The sequence below is a fragment of the Coenobita brevimanus genome, chromosome 91 (assembly GCF_032717465.1).
Source record: "Coenobita brevimanus isolate Jiangsu-jjx chromosome 91, ASM3271746v2, whole genome shotgun sequence".
Lineage (NCBI taxonomy): Eukaryota > Metazoa > Arthropoda > Malacostraca > Decapoda > Coenobitidae > Coenobita > Coenobita brevimanus.
The window spans coordinates 8,775,665-8,793,666 of NC_137044.1; the positions used below are offsets into that span (position 1 = coordinate 8,775,665).

The 18,002-nt window shown below is 40.3% G+C and overlaps 1 protein-coding gene across 4 annotated transcripts in view; it reads left to right on the forward strand.

Annotated features, from left to right (window-relative positions):
- The window catches only part of mgl (low-density lipoprotein receptor-related protein megalin), a 729,243-nt gene that overhangs the window by 608,190 nt on the left and 103,051 nt on the right, over window positions 1–18,002 (forward strand). For 2 of the 4 annotated variants that reach the window (XM_080281751.1, XM_080281753.1), the window contains 2 exons: window positions 10,766–10,862; window positions 13,027–13,179. In XM_080281751.1, coding sequence (XP_080137877.1) covers window positions 10,766–10,862; window positions 13,027–13,179 — 250 coding nt within the window. The remainder of the gene's footprint in view (window positions 1–10,765; window positions 10,863–13,026; window positions 13,180–18,002) is intronic. The other 2 variants (XM_080281752.1, XM_080281754.1) reach the window with 1 other exon arrangement.

Genomic DNA, 18,002 nt, shown 5'->3' on the forward strand with positions numbered 1-18,002 from the left:
CTGACTGTAAGACCATTCTGATGGTGAAACATGAAGTTCCTGAGGACATTGGCATTAGTTGGCAGATATTTTTATTGGACTTGCCCAGAAGCTATACTTTAGGACTGCTCCTTGTCATAGGCATGACCTGTGAATTAACACACTAATAAGCAAGGCTTTACTATAGTTATCAGTAATAATACTCATCAGAACATTATTTTGATATATTAGCATCAATTCGCTCTGCATATCTGGATACATATGATCATATGCTGGATACAATGGTTATTAAACATTGTGTTTGGTATTAGAAATATCCCATTATTAATGAATCAAATATTCATCAACAAGTGCCTGGTATGTGGAGGATAAAAACCTAATATATCCAAGTAACTTTTTGATAAGTGTCATTATTGGTAGTTATAATAATGATATAAATTTCACTGCTTGATGTCACGACATGCTAGTCATCAATACCACACCAATGTACATCCTGTTGTGTTAAGAAATAGTCATCCACTGAGTGACTGCGTGATCACTGAGTCATAGACGAGCCACCCAGCATGCTGCGTGGACGTGGTGCTTTTCCGGCTGCACCAAAGTTTCCAACAGATGGCTGCAGCACACAGCAGTGGTAGATGCATGTTACAATAAGTATGTCTACTGACTACTGCTTAAGCTTTATTCAGTGCTTAGTTCGATAGTTGTCGCAGTTTTAGGATAGTTACAGGCAGTTACAAGCCATATATTCATTAGATGATTAGACACTTGTGATCAAACATAATATTATCAGGATCACATATTTTTCCTCCAGGGAGTGACCTCTAAATATGAGCCGATTTTCTTAATTTTTTTGCATGAAAGCTCCATAAGTGATATGGAACAGAAGTAGCCTTGTGGAGAATAATAAATTTGAAAAAAAGTTTTTTGGTACATTTTTGGGCCACCCTAATATATATATATATATATATATATATATACAGTAAATCCTCATTTTTCGCGGCTTGGATGTTCTGCTAAAACTGCACAAAACGCGAAACGTCGAAGTGTGAAGTTAAGAGTCAATGGGAAAAATAGAGAAGTGTTCCGGTTGGACATGTACCTTCCCTATCAGAAAGTACTATGACACCAAACAGGCCCTACCCAAAATTAAATGAAGAGTGTTTACTAGTGCTAAAACAGCATAACACAATAAACATGTAAAGTCACTATTCGTTTTGCGTTGATTCGGTTACGATAATTCGCTGCAACGATAATAGAAAAGTTCCACCCCAAAATCCGATTTACGATAAATTTCCCACTATAATGATTTTGCCATCGGAAAGCGCCAGGCACACGCAAGGTGACCGTCACTTATCTCAGGCAAGATGGTGGCCCCGGCGTGCAGCATATTGTTTTGGTTCAGGTCCCGCCACCCCTTCAAAGCCCTGTCTTTTCAACTTGTTCATGTATGCCCCCCTGTTATCGTTACCTCTCAGCCAAACATTGTACTACAGTAGACATCGTGTAGCACCGGGCCAACTTTACGCAAGTGTGATTACTGTACTGTATTGTGTTGTTGCAAAGATTTACTGTACATGAGTAACTCTGCCTGTACTGGTGTGATAGTTTCTTTTGGTGAATTACTGTACAGTGCTGTGGATTTGTGCGCCCAGTGGTAAGGTCAGTGCCAGTGTAGGCCCCAGTGCTATGGTTGATTCAGGTATAGGCCCCAGTGCTATGGTTGGTGGAGGTATGGGCTGGAATCCCCTCCCCCTAACCTGTTCCTGTCTGACTAAGAGGCTGACCACTAGTGCCTGTAAGCACAGGCTGTCCCCCAGCCACGGGGGGGGTGACTTGGAGATGACTTGGACCAACACAGGAAGAATGAGGGTGGGTTGTTATTTATGGTTCAGTCTTGGTTAGGTGACTGGGAAGTTGAGTTGACGTAACCCCCCTCTTATAATGTGTTTCAATCTTCCGATTTACGATAAAATCGGTATACGATAAGCTATCACCTGACGTAACCCCATCGTAAAAAGAGTAGTAACTGTACCTGAAAAGACATTAAAACTGTTATAAAGAGCTGCAACACCAAAAATCCTTACCAGAAATAAAGTGAAGACTGGCTTGAGTGGCTAGTGAAGGTGTGTTGAGGGTGGATGGGCTACTTCCTGGTGTCATTAACCAAGGAAAAACTGCCACTTTTCACCAGATTATTTAATTTTCGACATCAAAGTCAGTTAACTTAACCCCAGTCATTTTATGTGCCCTCTTTGTCACTAAAGGGAAGGGAGACATTATAAAAATATTATTTTACTCACTGCTACAAGGAAGAGAGGTTGTAATATAGTCAAATAGAATAAAAAATTGGTGGGCTGAGTCTACCGTCTCTGTATTGGGATGATTATTATTCCTTCCTTCCTTAAATATTGATAAGCTTTATTTTACATCCATATCAGGTATTCGTCCATCAAAACAAAAATAAATAGTGTTACGAGAAACATGTAACGATTCTTTGTTAAGAAATAGTAGTATGACACGGCTGAAGATTGTACGTTACGATCACAAACAATAACAAACTCACGTGTGTCTACTGCCCAGCTGGACCTGTTGTGTATTCACGACACGGATGAAGATCCTATGTTACGATCATAAACAATAACAAACTCACGTGTGTCTACTGCCCCGCTGGACCTGCTGTATAAAGATCATGGAAAACTGTTGCATAGAAAAATGGACAGTGCCTAAACTGAGCATCAGTACGCATCGTCTGGTGAGTGTCAGCTGCCGGCTGGGAGCATCGAACCATGGGGAAATTTGCGAATTCTGAGACAACTCAGAAACTTTTTTCTTGTGCAAAAACGAGGCATTGAAGTAAAATGTGTCCAAATACAAGGACTTATTGTATGTATGTATATATATATATATATATATATATATATATATACAGTAACCTCTCAAATAACGTGAGGGTTTGGTTCCTGAAGAGGTTGCATTAGTTAAAAACGCGTTTTTTTTTTTTTTTTTTTTTTACATAATTTTCCCATAAGAAACAATGGTAATATTGGGGGTTACGTTCTTGGACTCTGGGAAAGTTTACCCATTTGGGGAGTTATGCTACTCTAAACTTAAAAGCAACAATATTAATTTGAAGGAAAATCCATGTAAAAAGCAAGAACAGTACTGTATATTTGGGGAGAAATAAACAACATTTGGGCCCTAGTTGGGCCGAAGTGTTGTTTACTTCTCCCCAAATACATACTGTTTTCATTTTTTACGTGGATTTTCTTTCAATTCTGCTTCATTCACGGCATTGTGAAAGTTCCTCAACATTATTAATACATTAGTAGGTCATAAAAACACTTCAGTAAAAGCAACATTTTCATTACAGTAAGTAGGTCACAAACAAAAACAACACACAGCCTCACTTCATCTATGCATCACTCGTCGTCTGCTGCTGTCCCTCCTCATCCTACTACCCCACTTCCCGTTGCTCCCCACCTTAAATTTGTTGTCCCTCCTCGCTCTGCTGTCCTTCCTCTTCCTCTGACTCCCGTGCTACTGGTGATGATGATAACTCCCTTAAGTTTTCTGCTTTCTTCATAAAGAACTGCTCTATCTTGGTGTGAGTGGTTTTCTTCTTTCTGTTCTGCAGCATCAAGTTGTAACAATTTAGATCTGCCATCACTTTCCTGGCTAAATTTTGTCCGAAAATGAGCCAAATTGCTCAGAATGGGGCCAAACTTCATTTTTGAATATTATAGTTTGAATAAAACCAGTTTAAGCAACAGACAAATAAAAAATTGTATTTATGTGTAAACTGCCACACACAGTCTATCAGCTCAGGACTGTCCAAGGTGCGCACGGCTAATTTGAAACCATCACTTACGTGTAAAGTCGCATTAAATCGAGAAACCCTTGTTAGTTAAACATATCTCCTTAAATATTTGCTCATGTTAAAATGAAAACGCGTTTTTTAAACTCGTGTTAGTTGAGAGGTTACTGTATACATATATATATATATATATATATATATATTTATATTTTTTATGCAAAGAAGAAGGAACCAAAGGCCAAGAGCCTGCAAACCGTTTCTTCCAAGAGAAAAAAACAATACAAAAGTGAGCCAAATTCAAGATCTGTTCATTTCGAGATGCCTCGTCACACTGCGTTTGAAAGACTGGAGACCATAGGAAGAAGGAAATACAGACAGAGGGAGACAGTTCCAGAATTGACCTGTTGCATTAATGAAGGACTGGGAGTAATGGTAAACTCTTGCATTAGAGAGTTGGACAGAAAAGGGATGAGAGTTTGTTGCTAGACAGGTGCTATGCGCTCGTCGTAGAGGTGGAGGGATGCAAGCAGACAGTTCAGAGGAGCAGTGACCATGGAAGTAGCGATAGAAAAGAGAAAAAGAGGCAACAGTACGGTGAAGAGACAAATGTTGAAGGGAGCCAGTAAGAGGAGGAGAGTTAATAAGACGAAAAGCCTTTGCCTCCACTCTATTGAGAAGAGCTGTATGTGGGGAGCCTCCCCACACATGAGAGTTGTACTCTACACAGGGGTGAATAAAACCTGTGTACAAAGTCAACAGCTGTGCAGGGGTAAAGAAGGTACAGAGTTAGCATAGCACACCTAATCTCTTGGAAGCAGATTTTACAAGAGATGTAATATGATCTTTCCAAGATAAATCCTAAGTGAATAAAACCCCAAGCATGTTCAAGGATGATGCAGCATTGAGCTGGATATTATTAAACATTAGTGGATACTCCTATGGAAGATTCTGTCGGGTTGATAGGTGTAAAAACTGAGTCTTTGATGCATTGAAAACAACAGGATTATTTTTACCCCAGTCAGAGATACGAACCAAGTCAGTCATTAGGCGTGCCATAGCCTCATTCCTTGTTTGCTGAAGTAACTGCTGGGATGGACGTTGCGGGAACCGAATTGAAAGGTGAAGGGTGGAATCATCAGCATACGAGTGGATAGGGTTAGATGTGCTGATGAATAAAATGAAGAGAGTTGGTGATAGGACAGAGCCCTGAGGAACACCACTGTTGATAGATCTAGGAGAAGAACGATGACCGTTTACAACAGTGGCTTTAGAACGACCAGAAAGGAAGCTGTAGATGAAGGCACAGATAGAAGGATAGAAACTGTAAGAGGGCAGTTTGGAAATTAAAGATTTATGCCAGACGACTGAAAGCCTTTGAGATGTCAAGTGCGATGGCAGAGCTTTCACTAAAGTCCTAAAAGGAGGACGACCAGGAGTCAGAAAGGTAGTTGAGAAGGTCGCCAGTGGAGCGTCCCTGGCGGAACCCATACTGACGATCAGAAAGGAGGTTGTGATTGAAAAGATGTGTTAAAAGTTTTTTGTTATGAATAGACTTAAAAACTTTTGAGACTATCTATCTATCTATCTATTGCCAGACGCCTCAATCCCGTTTGGGGTGGCCACAAACAAATCGCCTCCAAGTCCACCTGTCCCCCACCATTTCACTGCCCTGCTCCCAACTCACACCCTCCTCTCTCATATACCTCTCCACCCCATCCCTCCATCTCATCCTCGGCCTCCTCCTCCCTCTTCCCCCCTCCACCTCACTCACATACACTCTCTTCATCAGTCTTTCACCCTCCATCCTCTCCACATGGCCAAACCACCTCAGTGTGTTCCTCATAACGCTTCCTATCACATCCACATCCACACCACAACGCTCCTTTATATCTTCATTCGTCAGCCTGTCTCTCCATGTGACTCCACAGGCTCCTCTTCAATAACTCATTTCCGCTGCTCTCACTCTTGACTTGTGTCCTTCCAACAACATCCAAGCTTCATTTCCATACGTTAGAGTTGGTATCACAATACTGTCATGTAGTAACTTTTTCACTTCCATGCTCACTTCCCTGTTTCTTATCACTGCTTTCAAAGAACCAGCAACCTTTCTTCCCTGCTGTACCCTTTCAAGCACTTCACCCTCCAAACCTCCATCCTTACTCATCACACTACCCAAGTACTTAAACGTACTCACATTTTCCAATTCCTCTCCATCCAACCTCGCTGTATATTCACTGACTTCACCTCTCTCAAAGACCATCACTTTACTCTTCCCTACATTCACCTTTAGATTCCGTTTCTTATACACTCTCCCAAACTCATCCACCAAGCCTTGCAGCTCCCCTTCGTCTTCACTCAACAACACAGTATCATCTGCAAACAACAGTACAGGGAGTTTCCAAACACTATCCTCTCTCACCAGGGCCACTCCAACATCCACTACCCTACCTTGTACCTCTTTTATTACCCCATCCATGTACAGACTGAACAACCATGGAGACTTGACACATCCCTGTTTCAACCCAACTTTCTATCTATCTATCTATTGCCAGACGCCCCAATCCCGTTTGGGGTGGCCACAAACAAATCGCCTCCAAGTCGCCCTGTCCCCCGCCATTTCACTGCCCTGCTCCCAACTCACACCCCCCTCTCTCATATACCTCTCCACCCCATCCCTCCATCTCATCCTCGGCCTCCCCTTCCCTCTTCCCCCCTCCACCTCACTCACATACACTCTCTTCGTCAGTCTTTCACCCTCCATCCTCTCCACATGGCCAAATCACCTCAGTGTGTTCCTCATAATGCTTCCTATCACATCCACATCCACACCACAACGCTCCTTTATATCCTCATTCGTCAGCCTGTCTCTCCACGTGACTCCACAGGCTCCTCTTAAATAACTCATTTCCACTGCTCTCACTCTTGACTTGTGTCCTTCCAACAATGTCCAAGCTTCACTTCCGTACGTTAGAGTTGGTATCACAATACTGTCATGTAGTAACTTTTTCACTTCCATGCCCACTTCCCTGTTTCTTATCACTGCTTTCAAAGAACCAGCAACCTTTCTTCCCTGCTGTACCCTTTCAAGCACTTCACCCTCCAAACCTCCATCCTTACTCATCACGCGACCCAAATACTTAAACGTACTCACATTTTCGAATTCCTCACCATCCAACCTCGCTGTACATTCACTAACTTCACCTCTCTCAAAGACCATCACTTTACTCTTCCCTACATTCACCTTTAGATTCCGTTTCTTACCCAACTTTCAAAGAGAAAAATTCACTTAGTTCACCATCCACACGCACTGCAGCCTTCGCACCATCGTACATACTCTTCACAGCATTCAACAACTTCCCATCTACTCCATATATTCTTAACACTTTCCACAATCCTTGTCTATCCACCCTGTCATATGCTTTCTCCAAATCCATGAAAGCCGCATACAACTTCTTTCCCTTCTCTAGAAACTTTTCCACTAAAGATCTAAGAATGAATATCTGATCTACACAACCTCTTCCCTTCCTAAAGCCTCCCTGTTCTTCTCCAACTAATTTGTCTGTTCTTTCTCTAACACTGTCAATAAGTATCCTGCCATACACTTTTCCTATTATACTAAGAAGACAAATGCCCCTATGATTACCACACACTTCTTTTTCCCCTTTTCCTTTGTACAAGGGAATAATTGTACCTGACTTCCAATCCTCCGGGACTCTACCTTCCTCCCAGGCCAATCTGCACATCTTCCACATCCATTCTACTACTATCTCTCCGCCATGCTTCAGCATTTCACCACACACTCCATCAATTCCTGGGGCTTTTGAGACATAGGATGTTAAAGCAATTGGACGATAGTTAGAGGGTTGGGAATGGTCACCCTTCTTTGGGGCTGGCTGAATGAGAGCAAACTTCCAGCAAGAAGGAAAGGTACAAGCTGAAAGACAAAGGCGAAAGAGTTTACCTAGGCAGGGTGTAAGCACAGAAGCACAGATCTTGAGGACAACAGGAGGGATTCCATCAGGCCCAAATGCCTTGTTAGTATTGAGGCCAGTGATGGCAGAAAATATATCAGCTGAAGAAATTCCATTGTCAGCCATGAGTAAGTCAGAGGGAGGAAGTGATGGAGGAACAGTACCGGAATCGTCCAATGTGGAATTGGAGGAGAAAGTCCGAATGAAGAGATCTGTTTTATCAGTAGAAGAAATAGCTTTTTTTTTTTTTTTTTTTATGTGAGGAAGAAGGAACCAAAGGCAATGAGCCCACAAAACTGTTCCTTCCAAGAAAAACAAAATACAAGAAAGAGCCAAATTCAAGATCCATTCATTTCGAGATGCCTGGACACAGTGCGTTTGAAAGACTGGAGATCATAGGCAGCAGGAAATACAGACAGAGGGAGGCAGTTCCAAGTTGACCTGTTGCATAAATGAAGGACTGGGAGTAACGGTTAACTCTTGCATTAGAGAGTTGGACAGAAAAGGGGTGAGAGTTTGCTGCTAGACAGGTGCTACGCACCCATCGTAGAGGTGGAGGAATGCATGCAGACAGTTCAGAGGAACAGTGACCATTGAAGTAGAGATAGAAAAGAGATAAAGATGCAACAGTGCAGCAAAGAGACAGAGGTTGAAGGGAGTCAGTAAGAGGGGGAGAGTTAATGAGGCGAAAAGCCTTTGACTCCACCCTATTGAGAAGAGCTGTATGTGGGGAGCCTTCCCACACATGAGAGTTGTACTCCATGCAGGGGCAGATAAAACCCCTGTATAGAGTCAACAATTGTGCAAGGGTAAAGAAGGAACGGAGTCGGCTTAGCACACCCAATCTCTTGGAAGCAGATTTTACAAGAGATGTAATATGATCTTTCCAAGATAAGTCCCGAGTAAATGAAACCCCAAGCATGTTCAACGATGATGCAGGATTAAGCTGAATATTATTAAACATTAGTGGGTATACCTGTGGATGATTGTGTCAGGTTGATAGGTGTAAAAACTGAGTCTTTGATGCATTAAAAACAACCAAATTATATTTACCCCAGTCAGAGATACGAGCCAAGTCAGACATTAGGTGTGTCATAGCCTCATCCCTTGTTTGTTGAAGCTACTGCTGAGATGGACGTTGTGGGAATCGAATGGAAAGGTGAAGGGCGGAGTCATCAGCATATGAGTGGATAGGGTTAGATGTACAGCTTAGGTGGTCATTGATGATTAAAAGGAAGAGAGTTGGTGATAGGACAGAGCCCTGAGGAACACCACTGTTAATAGATCTAGGAGAAGAACGTTGGCCGTCTACAACAGCGACTATAGAATGACCAGAAAGGGAGCTAGAGATGAAGGCACAGACAGAAAGATAGAAACTGTAAGAGGGCAGTTTGGAAATTAAAGACAGTCCAGACTTGATCGAAAGCCTTTGAGATGTCAAGTGCAATGGCAAAGCTTTCGCCAAAGTCCCGAAAGGAGGACGACCAGGAGTCTGAAAGGTAGGTGAGAAGATCGCCTGTGGAGCGTCCCTGATGGAACCCATACTGACAGTTAGAAAGAAGGCTGTGATAGGAAAGATGCTTTAAATTTTATCTATTAAGAATAGACTCAAAAACTTTTGAGATACAGGATGTTAAAGCAAGTGGAGGATAGTTAGAGGGTTGGGAATGGTCACCCTTCTTTGGGACTGGCTGAATGAGAGCAAACTTCCAGGAAGAAGGAAAGGCACAAGTTGATAGACAAAGGCAAAAGAGTTTGCCTAGGCAGGGTGTAAGCACAGAAGCACAGTTCTTGAGAACAACAGGAGGGACTCCATCAGGCCCATGTGCCTTATTAGTATTGAGGCCTGAGATGGCAGAAAATACATCGGCTGAAGAAATTTTAATGTTAGCCATGAGGAAGTCAGAGGGGGCAAGTGAAGGAGGAGCAGCACCGGAATCGTCTAAGATGGAAATTGGAGGAGAAAGTCTGAGCAAAGAGATCTGCTTAATCAGTAGAAGAAATAGCTACAGAGTCATCAGAGCAGAAAAGAGGAGGGAAGGACGATGAGGTAAAGCTGTCAGAAAGGTTTTTTGGCAAGGTGCCAGAAGGAGCGGGAAGAATTCGAGATGGAGAGTTGAGAGCACTTGGTACGGATGAAATCATTTTTAGCAGAGCGAAGAACAGACTCAGCACGATTCCGGGCAGAAACATAAAAAAGATGCGATTCAAGGGTCGGTTGGCTCTGGCACCCTCTACATGCCCTCTCCCCGTTGCGGACAGCACTAGAACAAGCGTGATCAAACCAAGGCCCCCTTGCACCAGTCAGAGGACATGAGAAAGGAATGCATGCTTCCATGCCTGAGGGAATAACCTCCCTAATGCGGAAGGCACACTCAGATGGCTCTCGGCCACGGAAGCAACAATCATTCCAGGGAAAATCAAAGAAGTACTGCCTGAGGGCTTCCCAATCCTCAGTTCCAAAGTGCCACAGTCAATGCCTCTTTGGAGGGTCTGCAGACTGTACCGGAGCGATAAGACAGCCCAGGGCAACAAGGTTGTGATCAGAGTAGCCCAACGGAGAGGAAAGACCAACAGCGCAAGCAGGAGGACCAGTTGTAAGGAGGAGGTCAGGCATGTTGGAGCTCTCTCCAAGGCGGTCAGGGATACAGGTAGAGTGCTGTACAAGCTGCTCTAGGTCATTAAGGATAGAAAAGATGAAGGCTTGTTCACCAGGTGGATCAGTGAAAGAGAAGGAGAGCCAAAGGTGGTGGTGAACATTGAAATCTCCTAGAATGGAGATTTCAGAGAAAGGAGAAATTGATAGAATGTGTTCCATCATATATATATATATAGATAGATAGATAGATATATATATATATATATATATATATAGATAGATAGATAGATATATATATATATATATATATATATATATATATATATACAGTATATGCAAAATTAAAAAATATTCACATTCATAATGCAGATGTATGTTAATGATGAAAATTACTTTCAGATCATGACAAGTGATGTTTATGGCAGCAACATAAAAACAATCCTCACAGAAGACAACCACATTGCTCGTCCCAGAGCTCTTGCTGTGTATGAGAGTAGTAAGTGCAGTGATACCTCATGTTCATAAAGTTTATTAGAATATTAAGTGTGGACTAGGAACGTGTTTACTGTACTGGTCATAATTTACACACAGATCAGTGGTATTTACTAATATAATGAAAAAAAACATTACAGTCCAGTTGCATATAACACACAACTTTTGTCTCTAACACGCATTGCATTATATTTTTTTTGCATAGTACAAATAAATGAACTTGAGGAAGTAATTAATTCTCTCGTAACCTATATCTCAAAGTCCTCCCTTTTAACCCATCAGTCATTTACATCACCCCCTTTAACCACCCTCCAGTTACTTAAATGCTACCAGTTATGATTGTTAAATGTCTCAATGCCCACTGTTAAATACTACAATGCCCATTTTATGCTTGTGACCATATACAGTAAAATGAAAATATTTCCCTCCCTATACAAGTCTCTGTCCTGAAGTCGCCTGCCTGCCTCCCTATCCCTGCCGCAGCACAATTCAGTACTTGTGTTATGCAGCCACTTGCTGGCTAGCTCATACCACAACAACAGTGTAACAGCTGGTTTTTAGTGCCTAAATCAAATTATGAAATATGATAAACAGATTAATGTGGGCATATTCTGCTCAACTTGCATCACAGATGGGGTGTCTCTCACTTGCTCATTCACAAACTACATTAGTCATGTAGTGTGGAGGGGGGAATCACGTTGTACTGACCAATGGTGGATTTGCTTGATATTGCTGATGGAATTCACATTCTGTTGTATTGATTCATGTACAGTAATAATTTTTATATGGTTATGTCAGTCATGAGTTGTGTTTTAGATCATTCGCATTGCAAAAATGGCATGTTATATGCAACTGAGACGTATTTTTCAGTTACTTCATGGCATCAGTTGGTGTAGACTGGTTATCTGCCCTCATATGAACTGGTCTCCATTAGTCTGGCTTTGGACCCTTAATCTGAATGAAGATATTATCAGATTGGCTCATAGTGTTATTATTATTTTACCATTTTGATTGGAGCCTCTGGCAATTGGATGGGTTGCAAATGCACCTACCAGTTCTCCTGACTTGGGTTGAATCGTACCCAGAGGTGGACATATATGCATGCTGTCGAGGTTCCCTTGGTGATGTACATAGACTTTGTCACTTAAAAACATAGCCACTACAATTCATATTTCATATGCACTTCTTACCATTCACTCCAAAAGCCTTCCACACCTATACCCACACATGAAACACTGAGTGGAGGCAGATCACTTCTTTAGTGACAAAGTGGTGTTCCTCATCCCCACACATCACTCGTCATTCAGGATGCATAAAACATGGCTTGAACATGTGCAGTAAAACTGTCCACCAATGCCAGACATGTGCAGACCAACTATTTCAGTAATTATTATGATTCTATTACTGGTAATTTCCTTTAAAAGCGGTTTGTTGCTGTGTTGATCAGTTCTTTGATGATCATATGAAATTTGTTTATGCACATACTGTATGTGAAGTTAAGAAGTTTGTTAATAATGGAACAGAAGAGCGAGTGCTCAGATAGTTTGGTCATATGGTGGGAATGAGCATACAGTAAATACAGTGATGGAATAGTTATATGTGTGAGTGAGTTTGGAGGTGTGAGAAGGCATAGTAAACCAAGAAGAAGGTGGATTATACGATAATGAATGCGTGAGAAAGTGAGATATGAAAACTGATGAGGCCAGACAAATGGAAAGGAAATGAGATGGCTGAATGAAGTTTGAATGGAGAGCACATGATTAAGAGTTTGGCACCTCATTTTTTAACTTGATATTTGATGGATTGACTCTTACCTGACACGTGTATGTGAAGTGCACCTAAAAAGTACTGTATTGAGAAATACAAGTAAATGGTTAGAGTTGTGAGGTGGAGCCAGGATTTCATTGACTTGAATGACATTTGAATGATTGTATGGCTGTTGATAGTTCTCCCATTTTTTTGTACTTTCTCTGTCTGTGTTTCAGTATCCCACCTCTCCAGTCTATAAATGGGAAAAGGAATTATGATGATGATGATGATGGTACCTGTCTGAAACTGTGATTTTACCGCATTTTTATCTCCTTGAGAAATAAACTGATATACTGTACATACCATTGAAACAGCAGTGCATATACTGTATGGTTTGAAACACTGATTACTGTTTTCAGGTCTGTACTACTTAGACTCAGTCTATGAGAAGGTGGAGCGTGTGGAACTCCCTGTTTCTAATGATACCAAGCCTCAGACTTTGCTGGACAATGAGAGCGACCTCAGGTCTCTTAAGATTTACCAGAAGCGGCCAGGTGAGACAGGTGACATAAGTAAGTGCATTTTACTTCTTACCCACACCATGCATTGCTCAAATCAAACATTGAATAATGTACATGTATGTCTTAGTGCATGATGGTAGGCTGCTTTTATGCAAGTTTATATAAGTATTCTATGTATTGTGACATTTGATACTTGATCTTGATTTATTTTTAATGAAGCAGTACTGTTCCTCAGATGTATTGCTTTACACAGTATTTTTTTCAAATAGTATTTCAGTATTTTGAAAACCAAATATTGAGCCAGAACTAATAGAAATGTGCAAAAGATACCTTTGTGTGTGTCGGTAGCTTGCATCACTGCTTGAAACATCACTTTATAAGATGCATACAGAAAAGAGTCAGGCAGTGCTTTTTTAGACAAGTAAATGAAAACTGTATAACTTTTATGGAGACTAGTAATTGAAATTGGCATTAATCGTATCATGTTTCAGCTCCGTTCGGATTACTTCTGTCTTAGAGTCAGCCACTATCCTGCCATGATATTTTCTTTTACTGGTCTGTGTAAATACACTTTTCATGACAGAATGCTGATTTTGGTGTCATTTTATAGTTGAGTAGTTGTACTTTATCACAGTATGTTCAAAAAAGGAAAACAAAGAAAATAAAAATTCAAAATGATGAGTTGAAGTTAGGTGAAAAACAAAACCTTTATACCCTGCCATAGAAAAATATTTGCCAAGAATAGAGTAATAAAGATATAAAAATCTGGTTTGAACCATGCAAAACTGTGATAAATTACCGTTACAATGATATCTAGTTTATGGCAATTTATGCACGTTATTGTGCAATAAAGTAAAAGAAAAAAGATGCATAATTTTGTATGATTCTCGGCTGCTTATTCACTAAGCAATTCTTTTTTTGATTGGTATGTGTAAAGATACTTTTCATGATAGAATGCTGGTTTTGGTGTCATTTTAAAGCTGAATAGTTGTACTTTATCATGGTATGTTCAGAAGTGGAGAAGAAAGAAAATAAAAAGTCAAAATGATAAGTTGAAATTAGGCAAAAACTAATAATTTTATACCTTGCCATAGAAAACTATTCCCCAAGAATAAAGAAATAGAGGCAAAGCCACGAGCCATACCAGCTGCATAGTACCTGCCATGCATAGAGCAAGCATTCCGTGATGCCATGCCGAGTCTCTCTGTTATGATACTTAAACGCAATTTATGGTGAATATTTTTCAAAAGCATCTTAAAATGACACATAAACACGTCATCAGAATCTCTGAGGTTGGATTTGAAACCATGCAAAAATGTGTCATTGGAATCTCATAGGGTTAATACCTGGAGTAGTTAGCATTACCAATTACTGTATCTACATTTTTTCCACATCCAGTTTCCCTCTGAACTTCACTTTTTTTTCTCCTTATTAATATACTATCTTTCTTTTCAATTTCTTTCTTTCATCCATCCCAGCTGCGTATTCCTTATCTTGGTTACTGCTGCAATATGTTTTCTTAGTCCACTACCATGTTCATTCTTATTAGCAAACATCCATGCAACACCACAAAGCACTTGTTGCATTCCAGCTAGATACTGCTTGTACAGAATACAGTATATTGTATAAATTCTTTAAATCCTTTGTATTCAGTTAATTGACCTGAACTCCTTTTCCATGTATAACTCATAATCATACCTGTTTATCAGCACTGTACTGTACTTCTCAATATTCCCCCTTATTTTTTCATTCTTAGTACAGTAATTCTATCACCTTATTCTTCATTATCCTTCTCAATATTGCCTATACTGTATTATAGCAACATGATCAGACATTCTTAATCACTGTCATTTTTCAGTACAGTGTTTATACAGCTAATACACTCCGAGATTCTTAGTCAACTAAGAGGTTAAAATAACCTTTTTTTTTTTCTGAATCATCAGAGCAAATTTTTTACAAGAATCATCTACAGATGCACAGACCTTATTATAATGCCAATTTCTGTTATAATGTTTACAGTACAATAATTAGGCTTTAGACATTTTTTCAATGACCTGTGTGAAAATGCACCAGACTCCTTAAAGTAACTTTATGATCACTGTACCTAGTTCTGGCTTACTGGATTTTTGTTTATCTTTCATTCCAACAGTGCTTGATTTGGGAAGTGACATGCTTTGTATTAATAGCTTAAATTTCATGCACTTGTGCCAAAGGGGAATGTTTCCAAGGAATGGTAATGGCAAACTGGTCTACAAGTCATTCCAAACTTAAACACAGTTCCTCATGTACCACCCACTCAGCACTATTCATGATGAGTGGTGATGGACTTTAGTAAGGGAAAAAGCCTTGTATCTAAAGATCGTAGTCATAATTTTGTCATACTCTGGGTGAAAAGATATAACTCACAGTTTTCTGTCACTCTTTGTTGGAAGCATTATGGCCAATTCAGGCCCACACCCCTCCTTTAGCACTGCTTGTGATGTTCAGATTATGAAGGGACTATGTGACATTACTTAACTGGTAAACTTAAATGTTTTGACCTGACACTGAAATTAAATGTGGAATAGATATGTTGGTATGCACAGTCACACCCTGCTATGCAGTGGGATTACATCAAGTGAAAACTCATCGCATGACAATTTATTGTATACCAAGGTTGATATAACATGGGTTCAGTGGGAATAAGGACATGGGCCAAGGATCACTTAAAAAAAAAAAAAAAAAAAAAAAAATCCTCTTCAACTTGGCCTTAGTGTTCTCAGTAGCACCATGCTTTCCACTAAGGGTAGCATCCTTGCCAGACATGATTTCCATGCCACAAGTTTCAGTGCTTCACACACAGAAGTTATCACTGCACTTAATATCACACACTGCATCATTCCTTGTGCACTTGCACCATTGTTTGGTGATGGTAATGGTGTTTCAGTGGCCTTGAATGCACAAAACAGAGTGACACGGAGATGATCACAACGAGTGTAAACACTGGGCGACCATCTTGGCTCAAAGTCTGACTGTCAGTTTGCATGGGAGGCACTGTGTATGCAAAGGATCATCATGTACAGCCACCACAATTATTTTATAAGCAAATTTTGCCATCATTATTGCAGAAATCAGTACAATTATTAGTTCTCATTTTATCAATTTATTGCTTATGGTATCAAACCAATGTAGTGTATATTGAGGCCTGACTTTACTTATCAGATAGATGCAGGTGATGTTCCTGAAAGTGTTAAAGAAATTGTCAGTACTCATGTTTGGTGACCAAACAGTTGTGCTTTAGGATAAGAAAGGAAAATTAGAAACTTGGAACAGATTATGGAAGAATATATAATCCCTGTCATCTGTTAGAATGTAATGATATAGTGATGGCCTTCAGGGGAAAGGTTAGCTGCTGTTGCATTAGTGAGCATATGAGAAGAAATATGAGAGATATATTACAAGTTAGACAGCAAGGTACAGTTATGGAGTATACGCAAGGAGAAAGAGTTTTACAGTTGCCTTTGTGCTGATGCGTAGAGAAATATTTGTGATGTTTACTTAGCTGCTGCCTAAGGAGCTGCATGTGGTTGCACCATTCTTTCAACATACAGGCACTGCACTATTCACTGGATATTAGCCTTTACTTCTGATTTTTATGGTTGGTGGGAATGCTTTCCATCCACTCACCCATGTAGTGCTGCTTTTGAGTGCCTGCCCTTTCCTCTCCTTCTTCCTTTTTCCATCCTTCCTCTTCTGTCTTTCTTTCTCTCATTCTTTCCTCATCCTTCTGATTATGGGTGATTCAGCACTGAGTGATAAGCCAAATGGTGTCCTGTACACCAGGAAACCATTTACTATGCTGGGTGGTAACCACATAACCAAATTATGGCACCTGGTGGTTTAGTGAGCATTTAAGATGCTCCAATCGCATTACACCTGTGCAGGTTTCTATCCAGGAGGTCTTTGGGAATTATTGCTCATGTAATGTCACTCAGGGATGAGTGAGACTGGTCACTCTCATCTTAAATGTCAGGACCAATTTGCCTAGCCCCAGGCTCCTGCACTTCACATGGGGCAACACTGGATTAGATGATGGATGGATGGATGGACTTCTGATGTTTCAATTATACCAGAGCAAACTTACACTGAACATATGGTTAAGAAACATCCTTGTAACACCCGACATTTTTGCAACTGTTGTTGACATATAGTTGTTTGATGATCTCATTTATTATCTGATGTTTGGTTATAAATGTCATTTACTTTAATGTTTGAAAGTTAGGAAACATTTTTATGGGAAGATAATCAGCCACGTTGAGTAAAAGACCTAAATACTTTTATTATTATTATTATTATTATTATTATTATTATTAGTATATTATTATCAGTAGTAGTAGTAGTACTAGTACTAGTACTACTACTATTACTACTACTACTACTACTACTGCTGCTACTGTTACTACTACTACAACTATTATGTGAATAAGGGCATGGACATGGACCAATCATTTCCTTCCTTACAGCCCAGGAGTCCTTGTTTCCATGGTGCACCAACAAAGAAATAACTATTTGCCATCTCATGGCACTTGGCACCTGACCTTTAATGTCCATCTTATTCCAGATGTGAAGCAGGTGGATATGAATACTTTATTTTACCTACTTCCTCCCTCACCTTTATCATTCTTTTTCTTTGTTTGCCCTCCACTTTTCCTATTTCTCCCATCTTTCATGTCACTTTCATTACTCTTCATTCCACTTCAGGTGGCTGCACACTTAGTGACAAGCCTAATGGTTCCTTGTAACCCAGGAAACCATTTCCACTGCAGGTGGTAACCATATAACCAAATACCCTAACAGTATGATGTGTAGTCTGCTATGGTGCTCTCGTTAACCCG